The following is a 15809-nucleotide window of genomic DNA, read 5'->3' as shown; positions in this document are numbered from 1 at the left end:
CAGGATAAACACAAATTGACTTCCTGTTTGCTGCTAATAATCTCGGAAAACAGTCTGCTAACCTTTATTAGCATGTTTGCTCCTGGGTGACAATGCTAGCAGAGCTGCTAATTCTCCCCAAATCTGTTGGTGGCACATTTTTTTGTACATTAGCACCAGCTAAGAGACGTTGTAGCTCAACCTTTCAGCATGATGGGATGGATGTCGCGGCCGCGAGCGTCGGCGGCGGGGGTTAGCATCTGGCTGAGCCGGGACCGCGGAAGCCCTCAATCAGGAAGCGAACCTCTCATTACCCACCGCCATGACGTCCTCCTCTCTGATTATTAATGGACGACAGTGGCTGCAGTGACATTTTCTCCCGTTTCATCCCTGTCCCATCATGCATTGGGGGACCACCCTGGCATTTGGCGGCGGCGCTGACCAGCACGACTTCAACCCCCCCTCACTGTCACTCATCATAAGTGAGTTTATCAACACGCATCTAATCCCGCCACTCCACCGGGACTTTAACCATTTGCATACTAAGTGATTGCTTTCTTTCCCGGGCTAAGAATGCGGCTGCTTTGCATAATTATTAACGATAAAGAGACGGCAGACAAATGTGTCAGGAGGTATTAGCGTCACGTATACGGCTAGATTAGACGGGATACGTTTAGGTGTCCGGGGGGGACGGAGGAGGCGAAAGAGAGGGACGCCATCAAGAGATGCACTTCTGCATGAAGGGAGGAGGTTAATTAAAGGGCCGGGGGTGGAAGAGACGCACAAACTTGGAGATTTTCCTTCTTCTCCGTGTCTGAAAATGGGAGCTGGACAAGGAGGACGAGTGTCCATCATAAAAACAAGCCAGGGGCAGAAGCTCCGCCCCCGTTAGCCTTGCGCACCACAGCGACGGTTTAGCCGCCGCGGCGGCGCGTTGCCGCCACGACGAGCGACCTTTGGAGACTTCTATAATCAGGTTTTTGTCTGATTTCCCATAATAAAAGCATCTAGAAGGGCAGATGTGGGGGGGGGATCTAAATAGATGAACATCAGCTGCTGTTTGTATATTTGCCCCCCCCCCCGCCACCATCCGAACTTCACAATCGACAGAATTGGGGTAATCTCAGGGGTCGAGAGGGGGCCGGGCAGTCATCCCTGTGGCTCTCCTTCAGCAAATAACTGATAATGACCTTTGACCTCCCTGTTTTTGCATGATAATTGATGTGAACGTGCCCCCCCCCCTTCACGCCAACCTCAGGACCATTTGAGACAACGGCCTCCGGAATACAAACTCCATCTTTTCTCTCTTTTCTAATGAACCCATCCAGAGGTGGGGGTGGGGGGGTGAGGAGGGGGGGGGTGTGGGGGGGGCTCATCTGCATCACAGATTAGGGTGTTTAGAGAAAAATCAACCATCCATGATTCATTACATGTTTCCTGCTGAGCCTCTGAGATGGCAGAAGAAGAAGAAGAAGAAGGATAAAAGCATCCTAGCAACAGAAGTCTCCGCCGCCACGGCAACCTGTCACCTATTAATGACAAGGTGAGGGCGCCATCCTGTCGTTTCCCTTAAGACTTCGGAAAGTTCGGCTCATTTTCACTAGAAACGGGCGATATTTATCGATATATACGTACATCTTTAGCACCGATTCATTAAACCTCGGTAATCCCTGGGAGTCCCAGCGGAAAGAGCTCATAAAGATGCTAAACTGAGACAATTTTTAATCATATCAATCAAAGATAATTAGGGAGCTAACAAGATTCTATGAGTAAAATGGTTAAAAAAACAGAAATAACCTAAAAAAACAACTTGTATAAACTCGTGATCCACGATACAAAAATCCCTGATGGCTAAAAGAAGCTGAAAATAAACTTTATATCATTCAAATTTTTATCATTTTGACTGTTCTGAGAATCAGAAATGTGGATTTTAAAAGATTTTGCCACCGTCAAAAATGCTTAAATGAGCAAAAACGTCCATAGATTTAAAAAGAAAGCAGATGCTAAAGCTAGCAGGCGATTCAGGACGTTTGACGACAAAGTGTTGAGGAATTAAAAAGGAAAAAAGACCCGAACAGTTAAGAGAACAACACGCTTCCATGTTTGTCGACTAAAACCTCGTTTTTGTACGTGTCCCTGTGTTGTGATTGCGCCGCGGGGGGGCGTGTTTTCGTCATTAAACTAGCCCGTCGATGTTTCCTGCGTGGCTCCGTCTCACAGTTTGAGGCTCCGCTCAATCAGCCCTCTGTTGTTTCCCTCCGACTGAAATAATCCCACATCAGTTCTTCTCAAAATAACCCGAGGATTCGACAAAAGGCGGCGCCTTCCAACGGCAGCCGACAGGGGCGAGTTTCCCCGCCATCAAACGAGCCATGGACGGCTGAAGGAGAGGGGGGGGGGGGGGTGACCAGGCGACCCTCGGGGGTGGGGGGGGTCACCGACGAGGAGCCCGAACAATGTCGGCGGCGGACAGATGCTATCAGGGCCGAGACAAAGGGCAAAAAATAAAGTAAAAAGAAGAAGCAGGAGGTAAGAATAAGCATCGCTACGCTAGCTGGACTTTCCTACCTTAGCTTACCTGGCTATGCTAACGTTAGCACATTTGTAGCATTAACCAAAACATCTCAGTTGGGTTTTATGGGGGGTTTTTCGGGGACAATTTGCTGGACTCTGCGGTGTTTTAACGGTAAATCTACAGAACAAGAATAACTATATATATATATTCTTAAATCTGTAACCATGGCAACAGCTGGAAAAAGGTGATTCATCTTAAAATCTGAGGTAAACTGAAGTATAAAGGGACAGAAGTCTTTCAGTTTTGGATTTGAGGGACAGAACTCCCCTTCCAAAAGTGCCACCGAGCATGCTAACGCCGCGACTGTTAGCATTGCGCGGAAGCGTGGCCATCTAATCTTTCCTCTGCCGTGGATCCTGTTTCTACCGGGCAGGACCCACTTCTCCAGCTGAGCTCCACTATCCTGGGATTAAGGGACAATCAGAGCGTCCAGATGGATTCTCGTCCCTGTTAGGACACGACCATCCGAGACAGATGAGGACTTAAACTTCCTCCGCTGTCACTGGACCAGAGCTTTGGCAGATTGGAGGCCCAAACAACCGTCCTGCTGCTCATCCAACAGTATTATTAGCATAGCAACGGTAGCGTGTGGCGCTCCGTTATTTACGGGTGGTGATAAAAGTGAAGAAAATATGAAGAAAATCCCACATTTAAGGAAAAGAAAGGTCACTTCTATTGCTAAAAAGGTCGGATTCAACATTTCTTCAACATGACTGAGGGAAAACGTCACGTTTTCGTTCCCTTTGGGGATATTTTATGTTTTTAGAGATCCGGATCTGGAAGCGTCCTCGGCGGCCGGGTGTTGTCTTTGATCTCTGCTTGTTCTCCTTTATGATTCTACAAAAAAAAAAAAGTCTGACTTCTGAACAAAAGCTCTTTGTTAAGTTAGCAAACATCTCTACAGCTTTTTTTCTCCTTTTTTCCAGCTATTTGTCCTCCGAACCAATTCAAGAAGAAAAACAAAGCGGAGCATCAAAGCGGAGGTTCGGGCTGCGTCGAGTTCCTCATTAATCCACTCGTCTAATCTGAGCCACAGACGGCGACGTGCGTTCGCTGTATCGGGAACTCCTGTCTGAAGTTTTAGAACAATAACAACGTTTTAACCGGAATTGTGCCACATTCTTCCCCTTTTCTGCATAACGTGAATAAAACATGTGCGACGGGTCATGTGACCAGCTGTGCTTTCATCAGACAGTCGTTCTGGGCCTTTTTTTCTTCTCGACATCATTTCCCACAATGCAGTTGGGCGACGTCCGACTCTTTGACGCCGTCGCCTCCCCCCCGAAGGTCGGGAGTGGGATCTCGCCGCCACCCAGTCGGAAACTGGGGTGTAATGACTGGGAGGACGCCGGGGGAGGGAGTGACGGGCCGCTGCCTCCCAAACGCTTTAATTAAACCCCCAGAGAGCGGCGGCGGCGGCGGCGGCTAAAGCGGCCCAACGAGTCGCTGGGTCATGTGCGTTCCGCCGCATGAATAATACAGAACGCTGCAGGCGGACGCAGAATAAGGACGAGAGCGAATCCAGAGCATCCTGTTCCCGCTCCCGCCCGGTAATGGCGTTCCGAGGCGCCCAGATGCTAACGCGCCGCAGCGTTGTTTCCTAATAACTCAGCTCGCCCTGACGAGGACGGAGGTTTGACGTGGGCGCGGCGGCCCGCTTTAAGAAGGCGCCGCCGCTCATCCGGCGCCACGAGTTAGCGCTTGTTGGGTTTTAGCTTTTTGAGATGCTAATACGGAGACGGGAGGGATCCATTTTACCCATCAGGCAGTTTCTGGTGGCGCCAAAATCCGGGTCCTTCGAGGCTTCTCGCATCTAATTTCGGCTCTGGAGTCCCAGCGAGATGCTAACGGTTGGTCCCAAACTCCAGCTCGTTAGTGTGAGATGATTAATGATGATTAAAGACTGGTGCTGGAAAAACAGGCAACAGAACCGCTGAGGAACTTTAAATGAGTACCCAGAACTTTGAGCAGACAGACAGGCGGAACACGAGCCAGTGAAAGGGCGACACGTGTGGCTTTAAGTAGGTGTGACTCCATTAAAAAAAGAGAGAGACAGTTCTACATTTCCACGTACGGTAACCATGGCAACCACGTCTGGGACAAATGAGATGACCAAATATGATCTCAGTTTAGCAAATCTACAAAAGAAGAAGGAAAAAAAAGCCTCCAGGAGCTCAGAGTTTAGCTTCGTCGCCGTCATCATCGTCGCGACGACAAGGGAAGGGGCGGCCCTTCACGCTCGCGCTCACGTGCGCCTTTACGGCAGCGCCGCCGCCTCATCACACTCACCACAAACACAGGCGGAAACGGAGGGAAACACACGTTTACACACACGCTGCGCTGGAAAACAGGAAAGGACGAGTCCGAGGTTCCCCGGCGTCCTCGCGCCAACAACGAGGACGCCTCCGACACATGGGGGGGGGGGGGGGAGGGGGGGCTGGCGTGGGGCGGCGGCCTCTGCTCCTGCCCGCCGCCGCCGCCGTCGCCGTCGAGCTGTTCGCTTTAAAAAAAGGAGCCGAGTCCGCCGAAGCGGGGGAAGAAGCGCGGCCCCCGTTTCTTTTTGGATTCCGCTTCTCTGAGCCTCTTCCTCTTGGTCTCTGCGTGTCCTTAAAAGGAAACAGAAGCGGTCGTTACTCACGATCCCTGGTGTAATAAACACGTTATAACCACGGAATTGCTCTTTTGTGCGCGGCTTCCTGACCCCGGGATGGAAAAACACAGGCTGACCTTTGACCCCCCGGCCCTGAAGACAGTGGCCTAATTAACGCTTCTGTCCTCCGTGTTTACGTCTGTCAATGGCGCTCGCCGCGCACAAAGGCCGACGATTAGCCGCGGCTATTAAGGCTCGCCCCCGTGAAGGAGAGCGTGTGTGATGGTGATTAATCAGGCGTGGGGGGGTCGGCGGGGGCCGACCTCTCGTCAGGCTCAGGCTCTGCGGGCCGTGCTCCTCCTCCTCCTCCTGGGGGGTCTGGGCGGAGCTCCTCAGGTAGCGCTGGTGCGAGCCGTAGCCGGGCAGCGGGGTCTGCCGGCGGCGGCGGGACTCCTCCTCCAGGGGGTCTTCAGACGGAAGGTCTGTGGATGCAGGGGGGGTGGGGGGGTGATGGGGGGACACCTTAACTCAGACTGTCTGGATTGAAGGCCTGTTTACAACAACAACAACAACAAAACGATGACAGGAAGCAGCAGCGCAGGCCTGTTTACCTCCTGCTGCATCTGGAAATAAAAGATTTGGTTACACGCGTCTGTGGGTCATTTACATTTATATTGAATTAGTGTGTGTGTGTGTGTGTGTGTGTGTGTGTGTGTGTGTGGGGGGGGGGCAGATCTCATCGACATTGTGTTGTGTAATTAAGGCGACGGAGGCGAAAGAAAAGAGGGCCAGATGCTCGCCGGGATGAACCTGGAACCAGGCGAGAATCCGCGGCGGCCTGGTCTGATCTACGGTTCCGGACCTGTGGGACCAGGACCCGGATCAGGTTCAGCACAACCACGTCGCTAAAATCGGCTTGAATCAAAGCCAGACGTTTGAATTTTTCTGTGGACTTCAAACATTTGTGCTGTAGTTGGTTGGTTTGTGGGGGGGGGGAGTTCAGGTTGATGATTTCAGGTGAGATCGTCGCCCCGACCACAACAAACCCCCCTCGGACTCTAAACTGAACCCAATCCTGTCATCAACCTCAATCCTGAACCCTCAAACGGTCCTGAGATGTTGTGGCCCTGCTGCCCAAACACGTCCTCACTTTGGTAGTAGAATGAGCATTTTTGCTACTCAGTATAACACACACACACACACACACACACTGATTCTGATCCACTTGCAGCTGTGAGGGTCCGAATAAATCAGCGCCCAGAAGGAGGTTAACTCTACATGACAGCAACAACTGTATGGAGCAGATTATTTCCAGCGGTCCACCATCTACTGAGAGATACCGTCAGCGGCCTCCTCCAGCCGTGGAGCTTCTGCCGGCTTATCTCTGCCATCACTCATAACGTGGCCGGAGGCTGTTGGCCGAGTCCACGTTTCACCTTCAGCTGTCAGGCGGGCAGAAGAAGGGAAGCGGGGTGAGCAGCGGATGAGGCTTCCTGTCAACAGGAAGCCGTCTTTCATAAAGGCGAGGACAGGAAATTGCAGTATTTTGCTATATTGGAATGGATGGATGCTCGGAGGGAGGGTGTAAGAGCTGTTCTTTTCATCAAAAGATCCAATTGTGGGACTAAAAAGAAGCGTACTGAGGCCACAATCCTGATTTAATCATCACCGCCTTGATCCGCATCGATCGTCGCTGGTCCTGCAGACTTTTGTGGGCCGACACTGCCACCTAGTGGCAGCATCGGGTTAAAACGCTTACAAGACGCACGAGCGTAGCAACCCTCCTGGTTATTTTGAATAAGAAAACAATAGATCTGACACATTGTTCTGTCTCAATAAACCTATAGGTGTCGCCTCACCTACAGGGCCATTAGGGCGCGTGGGTATCTTTTTGAGTTGTTGCGCCCCTTGACCACCAGGTGGCACCAGACCCCTAATGACACCCCAATATGTTTGCATCTGGTGTTTAAGATGCATAAATGTTAGAATTAGAAGTTAGATAATATCTCCAGAAAGCCAGTAAATTAGAAATGTGTCCCTGTTCCCACCAGCACTGACAAAATATCCCAAAGATGACAATTAAACATAAACAAAAACTAAGTAATTAGAATTCAAAATAGTGTTTTAACCTCTAAAAACTGAACGATATCACTAAAGAAACCATTAAAATTTAAATGTTTTAGTAATGCAAGACATATATTTCGCCTCTAGAGGGAGCTGTAGCACCGTAGAGACAGAAATCAAGAGTTTTTAATCCTCAATTTATTAAATCTTGGTGAAACTAAATCGCTGATCATTAAAGGAGAACGTATTATTGAAATTATATATTGGGGTGTTTAATTCTCTTATAATAGTGAGACTTCAGCTAGATGCAGCGCTACCTAGCAACAAGACCACACAGGCGCTGCAGGACGCCAAATTAATTAAACTGGGTGTAATTTAACAGCTCTAAACTCAGTAAACGTGTCCTCTTACATTCATCCGTCGCCTCGCTTCGGCTCAAGAGCTCGTGGGGGGGCCAGCCTCCAACATTTTTCTCTCCTGACTCAAAACTCTGCAGCGATCCTTGAGTAAATAAACTAGCCCCGAGCACATTCCTGCAGATTCCCAGTCTTGTCTGTACACAGTGACCTTTGAGAGCTTCCTGCAGTTAGAAGCTCAGCGTTAGCAGCCAGAAACAGACGTGAGAGGGAAGAGACGAGCTCGGGAAGGTGTCAAAAATAAAAGGGAGAAACAGAGCGGACCCACCAGGAGTCGGGGGTGGGGGCAGCCCAGGTGGGGGTTAGTAGGTCATGACAGTGGTGATGGAGTGTGCGTCTCTAGCAGGCAGCGTGGCGGCGAAGCAGGTTTATGAGGTGAAATCAGGCTGCAAGCGACACGTGTTCATTCAGTTACTGTGAGGACCGAGCGTGTAAACATCAAAAGAAAGATCACACAGGAGACGCCGGGAGACGGCAGCGGTGGTTCACAGCGTTCCACAAAGTTTATTGAGACCCATCCTCAACTCTCCGAACGAGCCCGCGGCCGCGTGTCCGCTGTGAGGTGCTACGGCGGCGGTCTCCGGGAATCATGCAGACAAGTCAAAAACAGTGCAGTTCTCTCTCAAACGTTACAAGTTAGGAGTCGATTGGTGGTGTTTTCATTAGTTCTCCGCGCGGGAACATGGAGCAGTTAACAGGTTAGTTCAAGTCAACGTTACACTGTCAGGATGATGGAGGAAAAGGAAAAACGGGTCAGTTTTCCTGCAACAACAAAAGGCAACGTCCACCCAGAGATATAAAGGTGTAAAAATGTAGATCTAGAAAAGCATAATCGGCCGGCGGCAATGGCCAACACTGGACCAAACAAGAACTCTTCCAGCGCAAATAATAATGGAATAAATAGAAACACAAATACTGAGAGGATCTCTCTGCTCCTTTGTTGGAAAAATGAAAACAAATGTTCTTTGGAATGAGATGCAGGAGGACAGAGAGACAAAGATGGCCGCCGGGCGACTCCTCTGTACGTCCAGATTAGTTGTTCTCCAGTCTGTGGACCGGCTCCTTACCATTAACTGTGAGGGACTTTAACTGGCCGTCCTCCTCCACCTCCACCCGCTCCTGCCCGTTCTCCACGATCCTGCAACAGAGGCGGGAAAAGGTGTCAACGCCAACCTCGGCGGGGGGGGGGGGGGGGGGGGGGGGGTGGCGTCTGAGGTGCAAATACCGTTTTGTGGTGATTTTTCTGCCGTTGATGAACTTGGTGGAGGTGGACACGGATCTGAAGTTGCCCGACCCCCCTGCTCGCCCTCCGCCCCCGCTGCTGAAGGATGAGGAGAAGGAGGCGATGCCTCCGCCCATCTCTGGGAAGGAGCTGAAACCTGCAGAAGAGCGGCGGTCAGAGGAAGACACGGCTCCTCTCCGTCCAGAGGTGCGTTCGACTCTCTGTACCTACCCTGATCGAACCTCGGGAAGCTCACTGGGAAGCCTCCGAACCCAAAGAGGGGCCCCCCCATCCTGCCCCGATTCCCACCCCTCTGGTGACCGCGGCCGGCGGCAAAGAAATCATCGAAGGGGTCGGCTGTGAGGGAGAGCACAGTTGAGGTGAGCGGGAGACGTCTGGAAAGTTCTTTTTCCTTTCAAAAATCAGCTCTTTATAACTGAAACACTCTTCTCCAGGATTTGCCCCCCCCCCCCCCGAGACGTTGGGTGTGTTTCCTCTGCGCTGCTCCATCACAGGACACGGATCAGGTGTTTATTTGAACGCCAGAAGAACCCAAAGCAACCATCCAACGTGCAGCGAGGCTGGCGAGCGCCCGTGTTCTGGCCCCGCCCCCCAGAGGAGATAAGGTCTGTTTGGACAGTTCTGCCCCACATCTGAGGGGAGTGTGTGTCAACAGTGTTTCCTGGAGCTCCTCTCCAAATGGCCATCTGAGGAGGAGCGTCTGCTGTTCCTGGCAGACAAGTGAGCCCTCGTCATGGTTTAAATCTGTACACACACACACACACACACACACACACACACACACACTAGGAGATGAACGACAGATCTACAGGACCAGCTGTTGGACGGAGCAGGTCTGGAGGGTTTGATTGGACCAGATCTGGACTCTATTCCTGAGCCTGTCCAGCTGAATATCACCCAAGAACACCAAAATATGGAGATCCATCCGCGGAAACGGCTAAATATAGTCCCGATGCTTCCGCGGGTCCCGTTTCCCCATATTGGAGCAGAATAAAAGGTCGTCCAAGGTCAAAATAGAAGCCGAACTGGGCTCTTCTGTGGGTGCCGAGGACAGGTTTTATGGCCGGTCTGCTTTTAAAAGCAGCCGCAGCAGCTCTGGGAACAGTCACACAAATCAGCTGCGGTAAACACGCTGATCTAAAGTGTTTAACGTCAACACGCGCGGCTCCAATAACTCTGCGAGCGCGGCGCGGAGGCTGCGAGCGAGCGAGGGAGCGAGCGAGGGAGCGAGCGAGCGAGGGAGCGAGCGCTCGCCGCTATTACATCTGCTTTTGTTTCATTATGGAAGCTATTTTTGAAAGCATTCCAGCCCAGTGATGTAGATGCACGAATCCATCCTCTGCCTCCGTCTGAGCTCCATATTTAGAGATGCTCGGGGTGAACATGCCTTCCCATCAGCCTTTGTGCTGGACCTGGACGGCTGGACACACGCTCGGCCGGGGACGTGTCCCACGCCCTGACAACGCCGCCAATCAACAGCCAGCAGAGTTCCCCCTTCGCTTCCTCAACTGTTTACATTATTTAAAGTCGGAGCTCAATAGACAGTGGAGTGAAGGTCACCATCTGGGGGGGTGGGGGGGGGGGTTTCCGCTCTGTGACATTTAGTGGCATTTGACCCCCTGTGGTGTCTCTCGTCCCTGTGTTGCGGCGGTGGGGGGTTGTAACAGAAGGCTTCCTGTCAACCAATCTCCTTCCACCTAATCTGAGTCTGATTTCAGGTCGTTTTCACTGGATCAAATCTTAACGCCACCTTCGCGCCCCCCCCCCCCCATGCTTACCAAAGAAGTCTGCAAACGGGTCTCTGCCACCAAAGAATTCCCTGAAAACATCCTCAGGGTTCCGGAATGTGAAGCCGTGTCCTCCGAAGTGATCAAAATGTCCTCCTGCAAAATAACACGATAAGCCTCGTTAGCTGCACGCAGCCTTGGACCGCCGCTAAAATCTGGCTTCCTTACCTCCTCTTCCTCCCCCCCCTGACAGGCCTTCTTCGCCATATCGGTCGTAAGTATTCCTCTTGTTTTCTGTTGTGGGGACAGTTATTCTTCAGTTCACACACACGCAGCCAAGCTAGGTCCGATAGTCTGGGGATGCGGGTCTAAGCTGATTTTCTTACCATCCGACAGCACCTCGTACGCCTGCGACAGCTCTTTGAACCTTTTCTCGGCCTCTTCCTTGTTCTCGGGGTTCTTGTCTGGATGCCATTTCAGCGCCAGTTTTTTGTATCTGATCGTCAAAATGAAACATACCGACAGGTAAACAGCGCGTGGCGGTAAAATGACCTGCGGGGAGGGGGCAGAATGGAAACGTGGACGCGTTTGTGTTTCGCGCGCCGCGGGATCCACATTCTGTTCTTTTTTTAGGACGGCAGCCATGCCAACACAAACACCACAAACACCGGACACCTCGCCGCGCGCACGCACACTGTCCTCCTCTTCACCCGGGCAGAAATAACAAAGACGGCGCGAAGCTCCCCTGACGTGCGGCGCGGGCCCGGACGCCCGCTTGCGCGGCGTCAGCTGCTCGTTTGGATCCGACGTGCGAAAACCCCAAAACAAACCAGGGACGGACCCCCGTATGGATCCATAGCAGCTGGTCTCTGACCTGCCATTGGTCAGCGCCTCGTTGTCAGAATGTCGCCGCTTCCTGTATCCGTCATGTCAACTTAAAAGCCCTCTAGCATTTCATATAGTCTCACGGGGAGGTTACAGGAAGTAGCGAAGCAAGCGCCACTTACGCCTTTTTGATGTCGTCCTGTGTTGCGCTTTTATGCACCCCCAACACCTTGTAGTAATCCACCATGGTTCCGCCTGTGGATGTCTGGAGTTCCTGTCCTCGATGAGCCGCCCACTGCTGTGGAACAAAGGTAAGATGATGTTAGCCGGGGGAGATCTTGGCGTACTTCCTGTCGATTAAAGACCCAAGGGGTAAATCTGGAGATGGGGGGGGGCATCTGCCAGGGCGGCACATATGTTGATTAAAGGTGATTATCAGAAGAGGGCAGAGCCAAACTGGCTTAAACTACATAACACCAAACAAATCCTCAGAAATGGTGTACCTCTGGCTCTGTCACCCTCTCCCCCCAAATAAGGCCTAACACCCCCACCCATCACCTCTGGTGATGGTTAAAACACTCATGTCTCCAACTTCTGACATTCTTAAATGTTCTGACGTGGGTAATGGGAGAGGTGGGAACATTTAAGAAGTGTTGTTGACATATGTGGAGCACCTTTACCACAAACACACACCATTCATGCAGAGGTAAACAGGATCGAGCCTTGTTTTCAATACTTACTTTTGTAAGCCTACAGACACAATATTAGCATTGGAGAAGGCAAACGTCGTAATTTTAATTTTATCTATACGCTGCTTTGGATCAAAGCATTCGCATCTTTGATGTTTTGAACACACAACCTCAAGTGTATTGTGAAGTTCCAGGAGATTTGATGAAACGTCGACTTCAAAATGGGACCTGATCGGTTTCGAAGGATTTAACATGAGAGTTCGAGGGAGGCACGAGCCGACTTGTAGGCCGATGAGAAAAATGAGCAAAAAACTAAAGGGGGAAAGTGATGGTGCACTTCAAAGGCAGAATAATCCCGACAGGCTGACCTTTGATCATGTGGGTTTAGGACCAAATCAGGCGTGAAAGGACCCAATGTGTCCTGGCTACGCAGAGAAGCTGACCTGCGTCTTGTGTTGTGTTCAGATGAGCTTTACGGCATGAGAGCGACTTCTGTTCTGACATTTGTATAAAGATCTGGTTTATCTCGCGCGCGGAAGCTTCAGGGCAGCGTTTTCTCTCCCTGTTTTCTCTTCAACCTCACTCCAATAGAAACAGCAACTAGACTGACATCAAACTAAAGTGCGCCGCACATCCTCCAAACCCGCTTCCAGCCCTTTAAAACTCATCAAAACACTAAAACGTGTTGTGAAACCATTCATCCCCAGCGCTCGCTCAGTTGCTTTAATCCTCTGTTCAGCTTCCTGTCGTCTCTGGATCGTGTTGGTATCGAGGAACATACCGGCGTTGCGATGCTCAGCACAAATAATAAACTCTCTTTTAAGGGCCTGGAGAGGAATCTAAAATGATTTCTTTATGCTGAACAGTGACTCTGTACAGGTCAAAGCATTAAAAATGACCCAGATATTATTTTTAAACCCCCTCAGCCCTGACTCAGCCTATGACATTTCACATTTCACTAGTTTAGTCTCCTTCACTGAACCAGTCACCTATCACCAGTGCCTGGCAGCAGCAAATGGGAGATAATGGACACCCGTGGCTGCAGGTTACTCACGCTTCTGTGCCAAGCGTGCACCCATGCGTGTGGCGTGCATATTGATGCACAGCTAACCCAGATTTGATGGATATCTGCGGTTCTTACTGGGAACAGTGGGAGGCTACTGATGTGGCTCAGACTGTCCAGCAGCGCCAATGGGGAACGAACCTGGAACGTTCCTGTAGATCCAAACTGCACCATAAATTATTTGACGGCTCATCGACAGCCCGCTAACAGGAGACTTGAAGGGCAAGTCGGGGCACGATTTGCCTGCAGGCGGCTGACATCAGTCTAACGCTTCTGTGCGCTCCGGAATGGGATGGAACTCTATATTCAAACGTTCCAATCAAACAAAGGAGCACCGTATCGGTACGCTAACAGCACACGGTTGCTGCCGAGCTTCAGCCGCTTCGCCTCTCTTCTAGATCTCCTGTCGTCAAACTGGTCTCTCCTGCTCGCCTCCTCTGACTCCAGCCCTGTTTCATAGGCGTCACCTGATCTGTGGATGCACCTAGGCGTTGGGTTGAGAATTCGCTGTGCAACTTGCTGAGGCGACATCGGGGGAATATCAGACAACAAAAACTTGTCTTGTCGCCATAAAACAAGTTGCAAGTCTGCAGAACAACTCCCTACTTAATTGCCCTCAGACCCAACTTATCTCATGATTCACATCTGATTAAGCTCCCCTCGATCCTATTTGCTCACCGCTTTCGTTTTCAGTGCAGACTGCCGTCGCCCCGCTGGCTGCAATCATCCAGCGCTACGGGAGTTTGCCCAACAAGTCCTAAAACAGCAAGTATAATGTGGGGTTGACAGGGCAGGAGAGCTGGAAAAAACATCCCAGACACACAGGACACGTGACGGCGCAGACAACTGGGGAAGCATTTCTGGACTGCTCGTTTATGGGATTATCTTCTCAAAGTGCACGCTCATTAAACAAATACCTCAGAAACATGAATACAGATGTTTTTGTGGCTAAATGGATTCGCCTCAAACCGATCAGATGTCATTTAGTTAATAAATAGGGGGAAAAAACGGCTCCAGAATCTTTCCTAAAGACTTTGAGGGTGATGTTTCACAGCCACACACAGCATATTTTGTTATTTTATAAGTATAAATCTCCCTTTATCATTTGACTGGCATGACCCCAGTTCTAATCACGCCGGCTGAAATGGGTTACTGGAATCCGTATCGTATTCCACTCTGTGGTCGAGTTAAGGCCCGGTCGGGTCACAGAGGGTTGTTACTATAACAATCGCACATCAGTTATTACACTCGATATCCAACAGGGAAGTGCTGGCGGTGAAAGAAGACAGCCGAGGTGGTTTGGACGGCCCAGTATAGACCCAGAACCCACAGGGGGATTCTATATCCAGAGAGCGAAATCTGGAACACCCTCCACCCTGCTAAGTGGAAAATAATGGGTTAATGGAAAAGGAAAGGCTGAGCTCTTGTGATGTCATGTGGATATTAAAAAAAAAATAAAAATCAATAAAGGATGTTAACAGGCTGGAGCATGTAATACGCTAAGTGCAACCGAGTTTGAATGTGGTTTTCCTAAACCACAACAGTAAACACGGCCAATATAGTCAATTTCTCTATTAATTTCTGCGTATAGCTTCGCCAGTAACGGGCTAATAAACGTCTGTGCATTAGCCCGTGCTAATGGCTAACTTTATTTGACATTTGTTCCATTAAAACTCCATTCTGCTGATGAACATTTTTGTTTTGGGGTCAGGTAGCAGGAGGAAAGGTGTTTCGACTCCTCAAAAACTAGTAATCCGGGCTTTCAGTCCAAACAAAGACCGATTTTGCGTGAAATTTGCTTTAAAATAACGAAACCCTTGGCTTGTCAATTTTTTAAGGCGATCACGTGACGCCGCGAGCTGCCAGACCAATCAGAAACTTCCGGAAACTTCCCGAAAAACTCACGCAACGGACACTTTTGGACGAAAACTGGCAAACGCGTCGGTTTATTAGCTGAAGCCCATCTAAAGGCTTACGTAACGACGGAACCCGTCCACCGACAGAACCCAGTGACGTCTTAATATTTTTCGAACGGAGGTTCAGACGTGATGGGCGAAAAAAAAAAAAAAAACCCAAAAAACAACCGAATACACGATCTTTAGCGTTAAACCCCATCACGACAGCATTTTTAATAGCATAATATCCGCGCCACCGTTATCGCCGTCTAGGTTATTCGGTACCGCTGATTTGGGTCGGACAGATAAATACGGGAGGCACCACTCAACCGTTGGGCTTTGTAGCTAAACTGTGGCCGACTCACGTGGTGCCCTCCGACTAAAATCAACGCCCGTGCTTAAAAAAATAAGACATATTTTATTACACCGACAGGTGTCAATACATTTGAGGTTGCGATACTTCGGCACCGGCACACAAACGCACCACGCCAGGAAATATTAAGCCCCTTGGCTCTCGTTTACAGCGAAGTGAGGACAGGTTTACAGCACATTTCCAACCAGTCTCCACCGATTAAACTCTCACCTGGGTGAAGCGAAAGTCCGCCGCAGCCTCCCTCTATATCGCTGTTTTGGGCCGGTTCTTGTCTGAGTGCGGAAACTAAAATACCCCCAGTGTCGGTGGCGGCTGTTCGCTTCGTTACCGACTTACTCACTTCGCTCATGCTGCTTTCAAAGACCGTCGG

The 15809-nt window shown here is 50.4% G+C and overlaps 1 protein-coding gene across 6 annotated transcripts; it reads right to left on the bottom strand.

Moving 5' to 3' along the window:
• Positions 1 to 4483: 4483 nt before the first annotated feature.
• On the bottom strand, positions 4484 to 15809 carry dnajb6b (DnaJ heat shock protein family (Hsp40) member B6b). 6 transcript variants are annotated; one of them, XM_029842478.1, is made up of 11 exons: positions 15650 to 15809; positions 13850 to 13928; positions 11602 to 11717; positions 10981 to 11090; positions 10823 to 10888; positions 10646 to 10750; positions 9078 to 9203; positions 8850 to 9003; positions 8692 to 8762; positions 5468 to 5626; positions 4484 to 5160 (listed from the first exon to the last, which is right to left on the bottom strand). In XM_029842478.1, exons 3-11 carry the CDS (start codon positions 11664 to 11666, stop codon positions 5057 to 5059), a joined length of 960 nt encoding a protein of 319 aa, XP_029698338.1. In that variant the 5' UTR covers positions 11667 to 11717; positions 13850 to 13928; positions 15650 to 15809; the 3' UTR covers positions 4484 to 5056. The 6 variants fall into 6 exon arrangements, with proteins under 6 accessions (XP_029698338.1, XP_029698337.1, XP_029698339.1 ...); XM_029842477.1 differs by lacking the exon at positions 13850 to 13928; XM_029842479.1 differs by lacking the exons at positions 13850 to 13928; positions 15650 to 15809 and adding an exon at positions 12160 to 12182.

Source organism: Takifugu rubripes, chromosome 10 (assembly GCF_901000725.2).
Source record: "Takifugu rubripes chromosome 10, fTakRub1.2, whole genome shotgun sequence".
Lineage (NCBI taxonomy): Eukaryota > Metazoa > Chordata > Actinopteri > Tetraodontiformes > Tetraodontidae > Takifugu > Takifugu rubripes.
Note: the sequence above shows the minus strand (reverse complement) of the source record. Positions and strands in the feature narration are given on the sequence as shown.

Bases quoted from the DNA above. Each gene is read 5' to 3' on its own strand.
- dnajb6b (XM_029842476.1), bottom strand. The intron at 10,751-10,822 runs GTAAGGAAGCCA...GTTATTTTGCAG, and splicing joins AGGGGGGGGAGGAAGAGGAG to GAGGACATTTTGATCACTTC. The intron at 8,763-8,849 runs GTATTTGCACCT...CCTCTGTTGCAG, and splicing joins AGAAAAATCACCACAAAACG to GATCGTGGAGAACGGGCAGG.